The 17,401-nt window shown below is 35.0% G+C and overlaps 1 protein-coding gene across 8 annotated transcripts in view; it reads left to right on the top strand.

Annotated features, from left to right (window-relative positions):
• The window catches only part of SDCCAG8 (SHH signaling and ciliogenesis regulator SDCCAG8), a gene marked incomplete at its 3' end in the record, with an annotated part of 251,152 nt that overhangs the window by 75,399 nt on the left and 158,352 nt on the right, over positions 1 to 17,401 (top strand). For 7 of the 8 annotated variants that reach the window (XM_082834464.1, XM_082834462.1, XM_082834465.1 and 4 more), the window contains 3 exons: positions 4,745 to 4,897; positions 12,840 to 12,974; positions 15,825 to 15,941. In XM_082834464.1, the coding sequence (XP_082690590.1) occupies positions 4,745 to 4,897; positions 12,840 to 12,974; positions 15,825 to 15,941 (405 nt within the window). The remainder of the gene's footprint in view (positions 1 to 4,744; positions 4,898 to 12,839; positions 12,975 to 15,824; positions 15,942 to 17,401) is intronic. The other variant, XM_082834463.1, reaches the window with a different exon arrangement.

The raw sequence follows: 17,401 nt of genomic DNA, 5'->3' as shown, positions 1-17,401 counted from the left end.
GTCAGAAAGAGAAAAACAAATACCATATGCTAACGTGTATATATGGAATCTAGAAGAATGGTACTGATGAACCTAATAGCAGGACAGGAATAAAGACGCAGATGTAGAGAATGGACTTGAGGATGCCAGAAGGGAAGGGGAAGCTGGGACGAAGTGAAAGAGTAGCGTTGACATATATACACCACCAGATGTAAAATGGGTAGCTAGTGGGAAGCTGCTGCATAGCACAAGGAGATCAGCTCGGTGCTTTGTGACGACCTAGACGGGTGGGAGAGGGAGGGTGGGAGGGAGGCTCAAGAGGGCGGGGATATGGGGATATATGTATACATATAGCTGATTCACTTTGTTGTACAGCAGAAACTAACACAACATTGTAGCAATTATACTCCAATAAAGATGTATAAAAAAAGTATTAGGAATTTTGCTTTCTGAGATTAAAGAGTGAAACAGCATACATATTTTAATTTTAAAACCAACTACTTTATTACTGTTATGAAATGGTTACTTTCTTCTTATAGTTCCTTAACATTTGTTGCCACCTAGTGTTCTATTTTGCATATTGCATGCTAAATAAGTAGAAGCAATTACATTACATTACATTAATATTGTATTATATCATGTCATATCATATTCAGTCCTCCCTCTTTATCCATGGGGGATTGGTTCCAGGACAGAAATCTGTGACTGGTTGAAACCTTGGATGCAGAAACTGTGAATACAGAACCTGCAGGTAAGGAGGACAGACTATATGTACTTTTACAGTGGCAATGCAAACACCTGAGAAATTTATCAGAAAATAAATCTATAACATGAGAAAATTATAGTGCATGCATGGATTCAGTTGTGTAACTTCTTTGGATCAAATCCCTATTCTGCTACTTTCTAGGTCTGTGCTCTTGGGCAAGTTACTTAATGTCTCGAAGCCTCAGTTTCTTATCAACAGAGTGATAAAAGCCACTTAAAATTTAGTGAGAGAGTTAAATAAATTAATCCATGTACGCCATTTAGGAAAGTATATGGCACACAGTAAGTGATCAATAAATGTTTTTGTTTTTCTTTGAAATTTGCAAGTCATTACAACTGGGAATAATTTTAAAAGGGAGAAAAAAATTAACCTGGGAATAAATGCAGGTAGAAATGTAGAGGTTTTTGCAGTGATGTTTTGGTAAAGCTACAAGATAAAAAGGTTAACTGGGCCTTAGACCTGCCTGCCTCTATTGGAAGGGAAATTGTTGGCTTTGGCATGATGTTCCCACGAGCATATCTATAATGAGATAATCCTCTAAAGAAATTTTTTTTTTTTTTTCCTGTACGCGGACCTCTCACTGTTGTGGCCTCTCCCATTGCGGAGCACAGGCTCCAGACGCGCAGGCTCAGTGGCCATGGCTCACGGGCCCAGCCGCTCTGCGGCATGTGGGATCTTCCCGGTCCAGGGCACGAACCCGTGTCCCCTGCATCAGCAGGTGGACTCTCAACCGCTGCGCCACCAGGGAAGCCCTGAAGAAACATTTTTTAAAAAATACCAACCCAGAAGGTTGAATAAATGTCCCCCCAAACTTTTTTTTTCCTTTTTAAGTATTCAAATTATTGTTTTCCTTAGACTACAGCAGAATCAGAAAGGCAAGAATTAGAAACCCGAAGTAAAAGGAAAATCAGAAAAGCCTTGAGCATTTGATTGCAAGCACAAATGTAGAATATAATGTTTCTTGATATGTACACTATCTTCCACAAGACAAAAACAAATTATAAATATCTTGAAAGTGGGAGATAGGGATAGACTGACTGATAGGTTCCTAGTAAGGATGAGTTTATAAATTAATAATCAATAGTTTGCATTATTTGTAAATTAAATGCCTAAAACATGTTGAAAATCATTTTTATGTTGTGGGCTATGTTTCATAAAAATGAAAGCATTTTCATAAACTTTTAAGTTTATGTTCATAAGTGTGGACTCTATTATTCCTCATAGTTCTTTAATCCTATAATCATGAATTCTTTGATCACAAGGATATCTAGGAACCTAACCCTAGCACTTGGGAAGGACTTTTATATTTCCTAAAAGAGTTTCCCAATTTTAAGAATTGAGTTGACTAGGTACAAATTTATTTTGGAAAATGTTTTGACTCCATTAAGATAGTAATGCATACTTTTTGGTTTAATAAAACCAGGACTGGGAATATCAAGTCCAATAAATTATGTTTTGAAAAATGTGTTACTGTGGCCAACAAAGAATGACCACAAATAAATTTCCCAGAAGAGAAAAGGCCCTTTGAAGATTGAGTCTACTGGAGGGTGAGGGTTGTGTAAATCCCCAACTCCCTAAGAGCTACAGCCATTTCCACCAAGAAAGGGATTGTGCTCAGGGAAAGAAAGGAGCCATGACCTTGGGAACCACTAGGAGAAATGGCAGCCGCAGATCCCAAACTAACTTAGTCACCTGTGAAGATCCATCAGTTAATTGGGTTGGCCAAACATCTTACGGAAAAACCCAAACGAACTTTTTGGTCAATAGTCTTTGAGGATTTGGTTATATGCCTTTACTGAATGATTATATGGAGTATAATCAGGGAGCACTGAGTCATCTGGGATTCTGAAAACTAGGAGAGTAAGTCTTAGAATTAAAAGACAAAGCTTTAATGGAAGGAATGTATAAATATTTATTTAGTAAACCCAAATCTTGTATATGAGGACCATTGTAAGATTAAATGACTTTTCTAATTCCAAATGTTACTTAATATTTTCTTCATTGTGACCAGACATATATATTAAAATCAAAACAAGCAAAAGCTATTTTATATGGAATCATTGGCTACAAACCAAGAGTGATCAATATCCAGTTTTTAACCTAATATTTTTATTCAGTGTTTCGTTACTGCTTTCATACTCACCATCACCTCTCAGTGGTGGGTACTCCTCATAGAAGGCCATCCATGAAACCAAGGCTTCAGCAACGGTTTTGTTTAAGTGATTTACAACTTTTCCCTTGTGCTTTTTCTTTATATTATCTTAGCGTTAGGCCTCTTACCTGTCAGGATCATTTACTGTTCCTTGTTCTTGAATTGATTGAATTCTTTGAATTGACTCTTTAGTTGCTCTTCATGTTAGCCTGATCTTCAGCAGTTCCTTCCACTGTTCCTGTACCTAATAAGGTTGATTCCTGAGTTTTTATTCAATGAAAAACCTTCTGATTAAATGTATTAGTTTATATTCCATAATCATTTTAGTCTTTCATGATATTCATATATCAGTGAACATTATGAACATTTTTATTAGGTTCATAAAAAAATATTTTACACAAGAGCAATTGTGTTCTGAAGCGCAAAAATCTCTAATTCATAGTATTTCAAGCTCCAAGGGTTTAAATTATAGAAAAATTATGCTTTTCCATTTCTTTTAAAATCTAATGTAAAATTTTATTTTCCAGACATTTTCAACTAGAATTGGACTTGGGACTGACTCCCTAGGAGAATCTTTTTTCAGGCATTTTATTTGCTTATCAGTTAATCTGGGACAGTTGCATTTTATCCTCAGTTTTTATGCCTAGGAGTATAGAACATTTCCAGAAGAGTTTGAAAGAAATTAGGGTTTAATGATCTCATGATAAAAAGAAGAAAATTCACATATCCTAGATATTTATTGTCTATATTTATTATAGCTTTCACCAGAGGGAAGCATAGCAATGCATAGAGCTTACAGTGCTTACTGAGACTGCTTCCATCTCCATTAACACCAACTGTGACTATCATTTTATAATTACATAGTATATAAGTCACATGAGGCTTGAGTTTCTTTCTCTCAGTTCAGGGGAACACAATAGAGGTTGAGTGAGGAGGATATAATGAGGAGCCACTGGGATGAGACTAAGACACCATAGTATGACTCAGATTTTCTATGTCAAGCACCTTAATTTTATTTTTTTCTTGAGATTTTGAATTTAGTTTATTATTGTGTGTTATGCATAACGATATTGTAAATACAGCCAAAAGGAAGTTAGAGAGAATTTACTTCTGGAAATTCAGAGTGGGAAATTTAAACTAAAGGACAATTATCGACTTTTAAATTACCAGAAATGAAAAATAACACTTCTCATTTTACAAAACTAGGTAGTAAATGCTGTTTTGAGTCTTTCCTTATCTAAACTTGATTATTACTTAATTTTTACTTTAGTTATGTGTGTAAGGAGAGTGAACCAAATCTTATCGTACTTATATTTAAGGAAGCTCAGTTATTATATAAACAGTAAATGCCTGTATGTAATGATAAATACATCTCATCTTAAAATTTTGATCTGTTTATCATTTAAAGTACAAATAATTTTTAACCATGTCGAGATGAAAAATCAGTTAAATTAGATACTTATATATTTCTTGTAGTATAAACATGATATATAATTGAAAATACTAGAGCACTTGGTTTTTCTGATCCCCTTTTATAAAATTTAGACTCCTCTGTGGCCCTTATCAAGGTTTGTTACCTGAATTTTCTTAGTTGATTAGTTAATATAGCCTTAATTGTGCAAACTGAAATATGTGAATAAATACAACATTTGAATACATGTAACATTTGAATACATGTAACATATGAATCAGTAAGTGGTGTTGACAAACAAATACAAAAATATTCTTTACTTTGACTTTACAGTGAGTTGTAACTATTTTAAATAAAATCAAAGCTTAATTGTCTTATTTCCCTCTCATTTCTTCTAAATTCTAAGGTCCCATTTCACTCTGTCTTATTCTGGCAGGCTTTAATCCAGTGCGAACAGTTGAAGAATGAACTGGAGAAGCAGACAGAGCGACTTGAGAAAGAACTCGCATCTCAGCGAGAAAAAAGAGCCTTTGAGAAAGAGATGATGAAAAGAGAAATAACAAAAGAAAGAGAGGACATGGGCTCAAAGGTATTTAAAAGGTTCAATTTGTTATCGACACTGCAGAAGAAATGTTTGTGGTGATATAATTGATGAGTCTGCAGGTTGCAATTCTTGAATGATCTTTATTTAAAAATTTTTTAATATCTTTATTGAAGTATAATTGCTTTACAATGTTGTGTTAGTTTCTGTTGTACAACAAAGTGAATCAGCTATAAGTATACATATATCCCCATATCACCTCCCTCTTGAGCCTCCCTCGAGTGATCTTACATGTTTAAACCATTTAAGTAGTCAAGTTGCTTATAACTTAGAGTTCATAAAAATTTTCTATTCCTCAATGTGTTTCTCAATAAAAGTTATATTCTCTGACCTTTCCAAAGAAAATAATCAATTAGATTTCATGATAGGAAAATGTGAAATTTACTCTAATCCTGCCATTGTGTTTGATTCCCTTTCTGTTTGTCAGAGGAGAGCAGGTGCTCTGCAGATATCCAGGTTTTATTTCAAGCTTGGTTAAATCAAGGAGAGATGACTCCCCCTTTCATCCCCCACTCCTAAATTAGCCTTTAAGAAGGTAAAACACTTGTAAGAAACCAAGTAACCAAAACAAAAAGTGATGGTATACTCTGTACAAAATAGGTTCTAGCAAATTACATGATGAATAATGACTATAACCAGATGAATACATGGAAGGGAGAAATTAGAGTCAAAAGGAACAGATAACATGAGATGGGCAGTGTTTGCAAAAGAGTAACAAGCTAGAATACAGAGTTTAGTGGAACCTAGCTTTAAAATTGCTACAGTTGAATAAAATTGAGCAAGATGTGGTCCCTCAAGTAACCCAAACAATGGTTACATGTTCTGTTTTTTCAAAGCAGGCTCACAGCTTATACCTACATGCTGTCTTAAACATGTGGTAATTAACTCATTCAGCAAATATCTACTGAGTATCTGCCGTGTGCAAGGCAGTGTGTAAGCCTAAGGCTATATAAAGAGAAAAATCACAAATTCTGCCCAATGAGTTTTAAGTCTTACCTTACCTGAGCCAAGATAAACTCCCTCGTTTTCTTATCCTTTTTTAAAAAAATTGTGCCTGTCAAAACCTACTTATAGGTCAGTCTAGTTATCTACATTCTCTGACCTGGATTGGTGATCTCAGCTAGTGAAGAAAAATCCTATAATCTTGCAGATGACACCACCATACACTTATGGTTCAATGTCCACCATTCTGTTGGTGCTTTCTAGCAGTCCTCCTATGCATTCCTCTCTCTCCCATTCATTCAGGATTCAACAGATATTAATTGGAGGTCCTGGGAATGTGGTAGTCACAGGACCAATGCAGTTACGTCATGAAGTTTATAGACTTGTGGGAGAGGTAGACATTAAACACATACTTCCACAAATGAGTTTTTACCACTATGATAAAGGCATGAAGGTACGGTATAGGGTACCATGAGAATGTGTAACAGGCAAATATAACTTAGTCTGGGCAGTCATGGAAGACTTTCCTAAGAAAGAGGTTTTGCAAATGAGGCTCAAAAGAGTTGAGTAGGAGTGGTCAGGTGAAGAGTTGAAGGGAAGAGTTTCAGACCCAGGAAAACAACACTCCCAAGGCTCTGAAGCTAGAAAGCATCATACTTTCTAGGAATTTAGAGAGGGCTCAGGTGACTGGAGCATAGGAAGTAAGGGCCAGAGTAGTGGAAGATGAGTTTGGAGAAGTATGCAAGGACCAAATCATGAATGGTCTTAAAATCCATGTGAAAGGTTTTAAATATTATCCAAAAGTGAAGGGAAACCATTGAATGGCAGTAAATTGGGCAGTGTCGTGATCCTATTTATATTTGAGAAAAATCATCTGTCAATAGATTTGAAGGAGGACCAGAATAAACCCCTGGAGATCAGGTGGGAGGTAATTATAGTAGTCTAGGTGGGAAGTGTTGGTATCTAAGACACATTTTTCAAGGACTATTTCAAATCAGTTTTATTCCTCTCAAATTCTCTACCATACCACCTCTCCCCTCATTCTCGGCAGAGAGCCTTACTTCCCTAACAAAGAAAGTTGACAGCCATTAGATGGTAATCACCTTATTTATCCCCCCCCACCTCTGCCTAAAGTAAAATTTCACCTGTACTGCAACCGTGTCAGAATGGGAGTGGCTTAATCCTAATCCTTTCCTCTTGCTCTGAATCCCATCCTCTTCCACCACCTTAGTAACCTATTTCCATTAGTTCCCCACTCTCTTCTGAATCTTCAGCCTTTGTCCTTCACTATAGCCTTTTCCTTATCACCAGGAAACTAGTCTCAAACTTCTCTCACCTGTTGAAAGAAACCAGTCTTTCTTCTATCCAGTCATTCTCAATCTTGGCTACACAGAAGTTCCAAAACTCTCATTGCCCAATCTGCATCCCAAACGAATTATGGGGGAATATCTGAGGGTAGGATCTAGGGGTCAGTATTTTAAAAAATTGTCCAGGTGATTCCAATGTGTGGCCAAGGCTGGAAGCCACCTTAGTAATTCCATATCCCTCTTTACTCTTCCCCTTAATAGTCAAGTTTCTTGAAAGATTTGTCCATACATGTTATCTTCATTTTCTTACCGCTCATTCACTCTTCAGACCACTACATTTCAGCTTCTGTGCCCATAGCCAATGAAATTACTATTGCTGTGTTCACTGGAGACCTCCTTGTGCTATTTTTAGTGAATATTTTTTCGTTCTTATTCTCCTTAAAAGGTTCTGTTTCTTTGATTTCTCTGAATCATATTCTTTTTTTTTTTTTTTTTTTTTTTTTTGCTCTACGTGGGCCTCTCACCGTTGTGGCCTCTTCCGTTGCGGAGCACAGGCTCCGGACGCGCAGGCTCAGCGGCCATGGCTCACGGACCCAGCCACTCCGCGGCACGTGGGATCCTCCCAGACCGGGGCATGAACTCGCGTCCCCTGCATCGGCAGGCGGACTCTCAACCACTGCGCCACCAGGGAAGCCCTGAATCATATTCTTGTTTTGGGAGAATGATGATGTGTGCCTTTTAGGTTACTCTGCGTTTAAGCTGCCTTTGAGATAATGAAGGAGACACATCCAGAAAGCACCTTGATAGGAGGTTCTAGAGTTTAGCAGAGAGCTTTAGATTTAGATGTCTTTAGCAGTACTGTGGCTTTAATTTCATATGTATGGTATTGATTCCTAAATCTTTAGCTCTCTAGTGAGCCCCCAAACCAGCTGCACTTCCCATCTTCCCTCTCATAGTAGAACTACTATTCATTCATCCATTTGCCCAACTCAGAAATCTTGCTGTCATCCTTGTTTCCTCCTTCTCCCTCACCCTGTACATCAAGTCACCAAGTTCTAGAGTTTCAGGCCCTTACCGATTTTACATTGCCCTGTCTCTCCATCCTACTGCTCTCCATGTCTCACCCTTGGGTGATTCCTACAGCCCCAAGTGGTGGAAGCCCCTTGCTTCTAGTCTCACCTCCTTATCTGTTCTCTTACCCAAAGATCCAAGGATGATCTTCCTAAAATGAACACGTCAGTATGTCAGTCTCTTGTTTTAAAATCCTTTCTTGTCTCTCTATAACCCGATCTTTTACTATAGCATAAAGATTGTACATTTTTTCCCTCTCTTTGGTTCTCCAGTCTCATCTCCCTTCTCTTTTCTTCCTTGTATTACCACCATACTGATCTACTTGCACTTCCTCAAATGTGCAAACATGCCAGTCTGCCATACTGTTTTTTCATTTCAGGATTTTTCAGGGCTTTGCCCCTCCCCTCCCATCCCCACACCCCCCACCTCACCCCCATTGCCTAGAGGAATCTTCCTCTGGCCTCTCTGACTGATCCTTCAGAGTTCTCGATACCACCTCTTCTCACAGTCTCCCAATGATAAATTTTTGGGAGCCCCTCCTATGGGCTTCAATAACTCAATGTATTGCAGAGTCTTATTGAATATCTCCCCTAATTTACTATGATTCCCTTGCATATATGGTTTGTTAACATCCTTATTGCCTTATGGCCACATTCCTCCCACATAAAATGTGTTCAGTATATATTTATTGAATGAATACAAGGGGAATACAAATGGAAGGAAGAAGGCTCCATGCCATTGGAAAGGCATGACTAAAATACTGAAAGTTCAGAGGATCAGAACAGATTTCTGTCTGCAAGAGATCATGGAACACTTGGTGGAGAAGGTGGCATTTTAACTGAGCTTCAAGAAAACAGGCAGGATTTAGAAATGCAGAGTGTGGGGGAGATGTACCAACATGAGTAAGGTATGGAGGGAGGTAAAGTTGCAAGCTGAGCTTTGAGAGAGAGAATGAATGGCATCAAGAGCAAAGATCAGCTACTGTTCATGCCTAGGAGACTTTTTTTCTGGGTTGTTTAGTGGAAACTTTTGCCTTGCTGAGTAGTTCTACTATGTAAAAATATGTTAATGAGAATTCCTGATAAGAAGAAATAAAGGAAGTCTGAACTGTGCCAGGGAATATTCCAGGTGCTTTTATGTATAACTTTCTTAAACTGATAATTATTTCATGAATGAAAGTGTTAACAGAAATACAATGCATTTCTTTTTTTAAAAATTTATTTATTCATTTATTTATTTTGGGGTGCATTGGGTCTTCATTGCTGCACGCGGGCTTTCTCTAGTTGTGACGAGCGGGGGCTACTCTTTGTTGCGGTGCGTGGGCTTCTCATTGGCACTTCTCAAGTGCCTTCTCTTGTTGCGGAGCACAGGCTCTAGGCACGTGGGCTTCAGTAGTTGTGGCACGCGGGCTCAGTAGTTGTGACTCGCGGGCTCTAGAGTCCCGGCTCAGTAGTTATGGCTCATGGGCTTAGTTGCTCCGCGGCATGTGGGATATTACCCCACCAGGGATCGAACCCATGTCCCTTGCACTGGCAGGCAGATTCTTAACCACTGTGCCACCAGGGAAGTCCTACAATGCATTTCTGAGTCTGAGTCCTTTTTTTCTTTTTGCCTCCATTAAGTCTTATTTGACATTTAATCTGAAGATCCTGCCCTAAATAAAGATGTATGAATAAAGAGCTGAAAGTGATCCTAGCACTGAAGCAAGTACTCTCACAGAAAATGGCAGAAAGAAGCTCTGAAGTAAAAGGATTTAGTGTTGAATCCAAATTGACTTTTATGTGACCTTGAACAATTCATTTAACCTCTCCAAATTTCAGAGTAGTAGATCCTTGGTTGATCTCCTCAAGGAATTGATAGGATTAAATGAGATAATATTTTGAAAGTACCTAATATAATACCTGGCTTAGGTTAGATCATTTAACAAATTTTAGCTTGTGGCTATTATTCTTACTCTAGTGAAAGAGAGAATTAGCTCTATTGGGTAGATTTCTTGGACCTTTGTGTTAGTAAAAGCAGACAAATTTTAATATAAAGTCCAGCTTTACTTTTTATTTATTAGCTTGAAATGAACTTGGGAACATTACTTAAGTTTTCATTTTTCAACTGAAAGTTAATCCAATACATTCCTTTCCAAAGGGAATTAAAAGATAAAATTATCACACTGCTTAGCACAGGAAGTTAATTTAATAGGGTGTTTGAACAATTAATCATAACGTTGTAACTTCTCATGGTTAGTGCTGGAGCAGGTGTCCCTGCTTTCCTAGTGGTAGGAATGCTCATGAGACTTGTAGATTTTCTTTCCTTTTTATTATTTTTCTTCTTTCCTTTCTTCTTACTGCTTAAAAATTTCATTTGTGTGGGAAGCTCTAGGAGAGCAGATGCCTTCTACCTAGACAGATTTTGAATCATTCCCCCATGAACAGTTCTTGCTGTGAGTTTGCCTGTTGGCATCAGTAATGGTCTTTGGTTGCACTAAACTGCTAAGTTTGTTCGTTCAATCAGTCCTTCAATCATCTATTTATTGAATGCCGCCTGTGGTTTGTGTACTTTCTCAGTTGGTTCCCTTGATAATAGCCCATTGCTAGAATCCTTAATTCTTGTACCTTTTTTTATGAGGAATGCCACTTTATACCACGTTCAGTACACTAGGGACTGCTTTAGTGTAGAGATTTCTATCAAGCTCTCCCATCCTGGGTGTCCTTGTCTCTTGCTTGCCCCTGTCAAAGTTTAAAGGACTTATCTGATGTCAACACCCTGGACATCCAGCAGTGTTGCAGCTGTCTGTGTTACTTCTGCCCCTGCAACAGATGTGGATGGAGAAGCTCCTGCAGTGTAATGTTGACTTCCAGATGGTGGGCATGGAGAAAAAGAAGGTGTGACAACAGGAGGGGAGGCCTTGAGAAGTGGGTGACAGAAGGGAGCAGACAGGTAGTGGGCAGAGGAATGAAGTGATGGGTGGCAGAGGGAAGGAATCATATGGAAGGTGTATGATTTGTTACATGCTATAGAAACTGACTCAGAATTTACCATTAGCAAAATAAATGTCTGCCCATTCACTTCAAAAAAACCACACAATATTAATATGTTTACTATAGATCCACATAAATAAGTAATATATGGTTTTTAGTAGCTGGTAATTAAAGTTTGTTATTGTTGTATGGTTCCAGAAAAGCTATAATTACATATTCATAATATGCTTACTCATGAACTTGAAGTTTTAAATTAAGAAAATTCAATTAATATTTTTGATTTGTTACATTTAACTTCTTTTGACCTTTAATTTTTGTTTCAGATTGTAATCTGCATAAGGATAGTTTGTAGCTTGGTATTAGTAAAAGTAATTTTATGTGCAAATTAGATTTGTAGCCAATCTCTTGATGAAAGAAGGACATGTAAACAGCCATAAGTTAAATGTACAATTCTCCACAATCCCCAGGAATGTTAATTAATACATCTACCGTCTAAATTAGAAAGTAGCTACTGGGGCTCATTATTTTCATGTTGTCAATTTTAATTAGTTGACAAAGGTAATCTTGATTTTTATTACAAAATTTTAGTTATTGATTTCAGTTGTAAAACTGAATTCACACCCATGTTAGTGTACAATGACAGATTTCAAATACTATATCAAATTTGTTATCAGTTTTTATTTTAGCTGATTAAAAACTGATAGCTATCCCATATGTTTTGATCTGGGACAAGGTAGCATTTCTTCATCACTTTAAAACTGCTAATACAAATGAGAAATTAATAGCCTAGAAAAGTTTGACCTACTGGAGCAGAGTAAAATCTAATTGCAAACCAAAAGCTATAAAGGTTAAATCTAAGGTCTAGAAAACATTTCTGACCCTGGGAAGAAAAACTAAGAACCTGATATCCATATAGTCCCTCAGAAAAGCCATTTATTCTACTGATTCATTCATTCATCAAACGTTAAACATATACCTGTTGAGGAACATGCTCTTGAGGAACTTCTAGTCTAATGAGGAAACAGACAACAAAAAACAGTGTGATGTGTTAAGTACTGTGCATGTAAATAATTTTAGTTGAGAAATAATATATCAAGAAAATTTGAAATATATTTTAGCATGGAGGATAAATTCAGCACCTTTATTCTTGTGTCTACCATAGTACAAAATTTCTAAAATACTTCGTATTTTTAAAAAATACTATTTTATAGTCTTATAGAATTTTTCAGATATTAGGCATATCTTTATAAGGTGGTTAGAAATTCTTAAAGGACATAAAACTTTGGTATTCTGACAGGGTTAGTATAGCATATGGAAGTTTCTTAATATCTGCTGATTGATTCTATTTTTAATATTTAAAAAGCATGGTGACTATAGTTAACAGTACTGTACTGTGTATTTGAAAGTTGCTAAGAGAGCAAATCTTAAAAGTTCTCACCACCAGAAAAAAAAGAAAATTATGTGAGGTGATAGTCAAGGGAGATGAATTGAGAATGCAGAGCAATGGAGATACCCAATCCACAGAGAAATGACTTACAGAGAGAGCCCAGTGGCCATGCTGAGACTCTATTAATTCAAAATATTTAAAATATTTTTGTCAAATGACATTATCACTTAGGACTTTTTTTCCTCATACAGACGTTGACCCTATCTCAGAGTATTGCCCAACTGGAGGCTCAGGTGGAAAAGATTACAAGAGAGAAAATTTCAGCTGTTAATCAACTAGAGGAAATTCAAAACCAGCTTGCTTCCCGGGAAATGGATGTCACAAAGGTACAAAGAGAGAGTTTAGTTTACTAATTACTTAAATATTTTAGTTGAAAATTTTTTCCTAGTGTTAAAAGCTCAAAAAGAAGTCTGGGGTGTAAAAATTTTGTTATTTCAAGATAATAAAGGTCCACATAATGGTCATTCAGCAAACATTTACTTATTATCAGCAGGCCCTTTTCTGGGTGCTGCAAATACAAAGATGAATTAGACACAAATAATGTCCTCAAAGAGCTTAAGGATTAAGTTGCTGAGACAAAACTGTAAATTAAAAAGTTTTATTACTTTAATTATTGAATACCTGATAAAACTTGTACATCTGAATTAGTCAACTAGGAGTAATTTTTTGCATAAGTTTGGTTTTCACAATAATACTAAAAGACATGTATTTATTTATAACATGAAAAGTGTGCTTAACATAATTCTCCATCTCATTCTTTCAGACCTGTTCTCTAAAATCAAGATTCTAATACTACAACTTCTTATTCTGTTGGTCCTTAAATTTATACTTTACACTGTGGTATCACTGTGTCTGCACAATGGGCATCACAAACTTGTGAACCAAGAACTAAAATGCTTAATGATCTTAACTGGCTAAGGTACATGTTTAAGAAACACTAGAAGTCTGTGTAGATTTCAGTAATCATTGCTTTAAAACTAAGTCACTAAACATGGACATGCATGATGTAATAAATTAAATCAATTTATTTTTCATCAGTACATACACAGATAATTTTATTAAAATGCATACCCATTTCATACTGCATTTTACTTCTCAACATATTTTCCTAAATTTGGACACATTTTTAATGCCATTATTGTTTTATAACTCAGTAATTTAAATTAACTTTAATATATATTAGGAAAGGAAGCCTATTTTTTCTTTTTTTTTCCTTGAATTTATATAGTTCTTCATTTGCTTTCTAAAATTCAAGCTAGCTAATGTAGAAGCTTAAAATATCATATTTGCCAATATAATTGATGTTTGTGTGGAGGTAGGGGTAGAAGTAAGGGAACTGCTGCAGAGAGATGGAAATGGTTAACCTGGATTGATAGGTGAAAGGTATGATGAGGATTTTCAGTTCATTATAAGGAGAGAACTTTCTGTTGAAATATGGTACAGTAAAGAATGATTACTTGTCTTTAGAACTGTCCAAAAGGACTCAAGCATCAGAGGAGTGCCTTAAGCCTGCTTCCAACCCTGGGATAATATAATTCTAGTTAAATTTAATTTGTTCATTTATTTTAGATGAAATTTAAGTGTTACAGATAAACTTAGCAAATGCATTTTAAACTGAAATTAGTGAGGCAAGGAAACTTTAAAAATAAAATTAAGGGGTACAATCATTTTAAACAGAACCTAATGCTTAGATATTTATTATGTATAATAATTTTGTACTGGTGTTGGGTTTTAACCACCATGGTTGTATAACTGTTATGTTCTGGTATTATAATTGGGGTCTTTAAATTTTATTCCTATATGTAAATCAAATTGGAATAGTGAAGAAAGTCAATTAGGCCTCCTCTAATTTTTTTCTGTAATTCTTAATTTTTAAATTTTATTTAGCTTTAGTAACTTTTTGTGAATTAGTAATATTTTTGAAAGGGGAAGGAGCAACTCTTGCACATTGAAGGTATTTGAATTTCAGATACAATTTGTAGTAATTTTATTCTTTTTTTAGCTTTCTGAGGGTCACTGGGGAGAAGCTTACTGACTTTTTCTTCTGTCTTGTCACTATAATTTTTGAACACAGATTAGTTTATTTTTAACGTATTTTTTATTTGAACATAGGAAATGCATATAGGTTTAATAAGATTCTAATACTTCAATAATGATGAAACTAATTTCTAAAATTCTAATGATCATTTTTGGAGAACTACCAAAATTGCGAAGTCTCAAACAGGTATAGCCATTAGATGATACATGATTTTTAAAAACTTGTATTTGTAACTTAGAAGCTGACTTAGCAGATGTTTGTATTACTTGATCTCTCTACAAGTTCTCAGTTATCTCAAAAGTTAATAACTTCTTTATTTAGATTTATCTGCTAGTTGTATTTTCCAAATGTATTTATCTGTCTATAGATGCCCTGGATTGAAAAAAAAGATTACATAAAGAATGATACACAATTTTAAGATACTGAGTGTGTTTATTATTTAACAATATGTTAAAGTCATTTCACTTACATGTGTATTTTCATTTATGTTGAATGCCATAGCTATTTTAAAAGCAGAGTGGGCTTAGTTGCAGTCTATGACTTTTAACTTTCTTAATTTAAATACATAGTATTGTGCATGGTAAGATTGACATAATCTGCAAAGCCTACGGTAAATACCAGCTGGGTAATACTCTACTCATAAATATTGATAATATAGTCTATTAGCAGAGAGAAAAATACCTTTATAAATTTCCTTAAATAAAAGCCTAACTGGTAAAGAGTTTAAAGGAAAGTTTTTAATATAGAGTATCTATATAACCATGACAATTTGAATGAATAATGACATAGCTTAATATTTTAATTACTAATTTTACCTAGTTAAAAGCAAGATGATAGTGCATTTTAGATAATATGCAATTGAAATTATTATTTTACATGAAAAATCTTGTATATATCATTTAAATTCCCTGGTTATGCATTTCTTTATCTGTCATTTGAAATTGTAAGACTCAATAACATCTGATATTGCCTCCACATCTTAACAGAATATATTGAATATGCTAATAGAAAATGCCATTCTTAGAAAAGTTCTATTGTGTTTTATTTATATGACCTCTAGGGGGCACCAAAAGATCTAATTGCAGGCCTTGCCTGGTAGATTCCAGCAGCTATTGATCTAGTTTTTATAATCTAACAGGTGTGTGGAGAAATGCGCTATCAATTGAATAAAACCAAAATGGAGAAGGATGAGGCAGAAAAGGAGCACAGAGAGTACAGAACAAAAACTAAAAGGGATCTTGAAATTAAAGATCAGGTAAGATTTGATACAAGCGTAACTGCAGCAATTAAAGACATAACTAATGTTTTTTTCTTAAATGGTTATGGTTTTATTCCTAAGTCATTCATTTCTATTATATTGTTTCTAACTAATGGAATGATCCAATTTATACTGTTAAAAGAATTTCATCTACAGTTGCCTAAAATTATCACCTTTCACATGAAATTGTGTGAATACAACTGCATGCATATGAAATTACAATCTGACAGGTCATAAATATACATTTGGATATGTGTATCTATTACTTACAAAAGTAAAAGAAAATGTTCTAATGTTCATTTTGAACCTAAAATATATGTACATAAAGTTCTTTAAAGATGCCAACTTGAATCCAATTTTAAGTGAAAAAGTTTAAAATTTGTGAGATGAGATGAGTTGATATGTAAATATGTCAATCAAATTGATCGTTGGCAGAGTGAAACCAGTTTTAACTAAGATAACCATGAATACGTTTGCTCAGGAAACCTAAATACAGTAAAATTGGAAATGTTAGGAAAAAAACTGCTACTTACTTCAATTTCAGTTTGAACAGATGTTTTACATTATATCTTTGTTGAGATCATGTAGATACTTCAATTTTAATTGACAACATGGATAAAGTTTTTAGAGAGGCGGTTCTAATAGGCTGACTTTTGATTTTCTAATTTTGTTATAGTACAAAACATTGAATGCTTTCATTCTTTTTACTCAGTGAAAGCAGGTTGAGAAATCTATTCAATTAAAATAAGACTGAGTTCTCAGTGTCATTATTTTAAAGAAATCACTATGGTTTAAAAGTGGGTAGTCCTAAATAAATTTTTTTGAAATATATTTCTAGTTCAACACTTTTTACCGTATTTTCCAACATATCTCCCTTTCAACCCAATCAACTCTTCTATGCAAATGATGCAAAGACAATTGGGAAAAGTATTGAAAATGAAAGTGATAATGAAATTTAGTACAAAAAGTTTTTCAAGTTGTAGCTGAAATCCCTGGCATTAAATTAAAATCTAAACAAGCAAAATCAAATTATGCTTTTGTATCACTATATTCAAAGTGTTCTAAAGAGTTTTAAATTTTCAGAAGAATTTTCCTTGTTAACATGTACAAATAATGAAACTGTTGATATTTCATTCCATCCAGTTGGGGGCGTGCCTGATAGTGGAATTAAAAATCCTTTCTATCAGGAACTGAAGATCTAGGATTACTAACCAACACAGAACTTTCCTTTTCTGATATATTATACGACTTTTTAAAAAAGTATCATATTGGCATGCTCACGCATTATTATATACCTTTTCTGTTATTCTGTAACATCTGCCAGCATAACATTTTGGACTAACTGGAAAAATACAGTAAGGAAGAGTCTCTGAGCTATTTAAAAATTACATTTTAATATTCTAGGAGAAAGAATACTATAGGAATAATAAGATTATAATATCCCTTGTAAATGAATA

The sequence above is a fragment of the Leucopleurus acutus genome, assembly GCF_964270905.1.
Source record: "Leucopleurus acutus genome assembly, chromosome: 2".
NCBI classification, from domain to species: Eukaryota; Metazoa; Chordata; class Mammalia; order Artiodactyla; family Delphinidae; genus Leucopleurus; species Leucopleurus acutus.
Note: the sequence above shows the minus strand (reverse complement) of the source record. Positions and strands in the feature narration are given on the sequence as shown.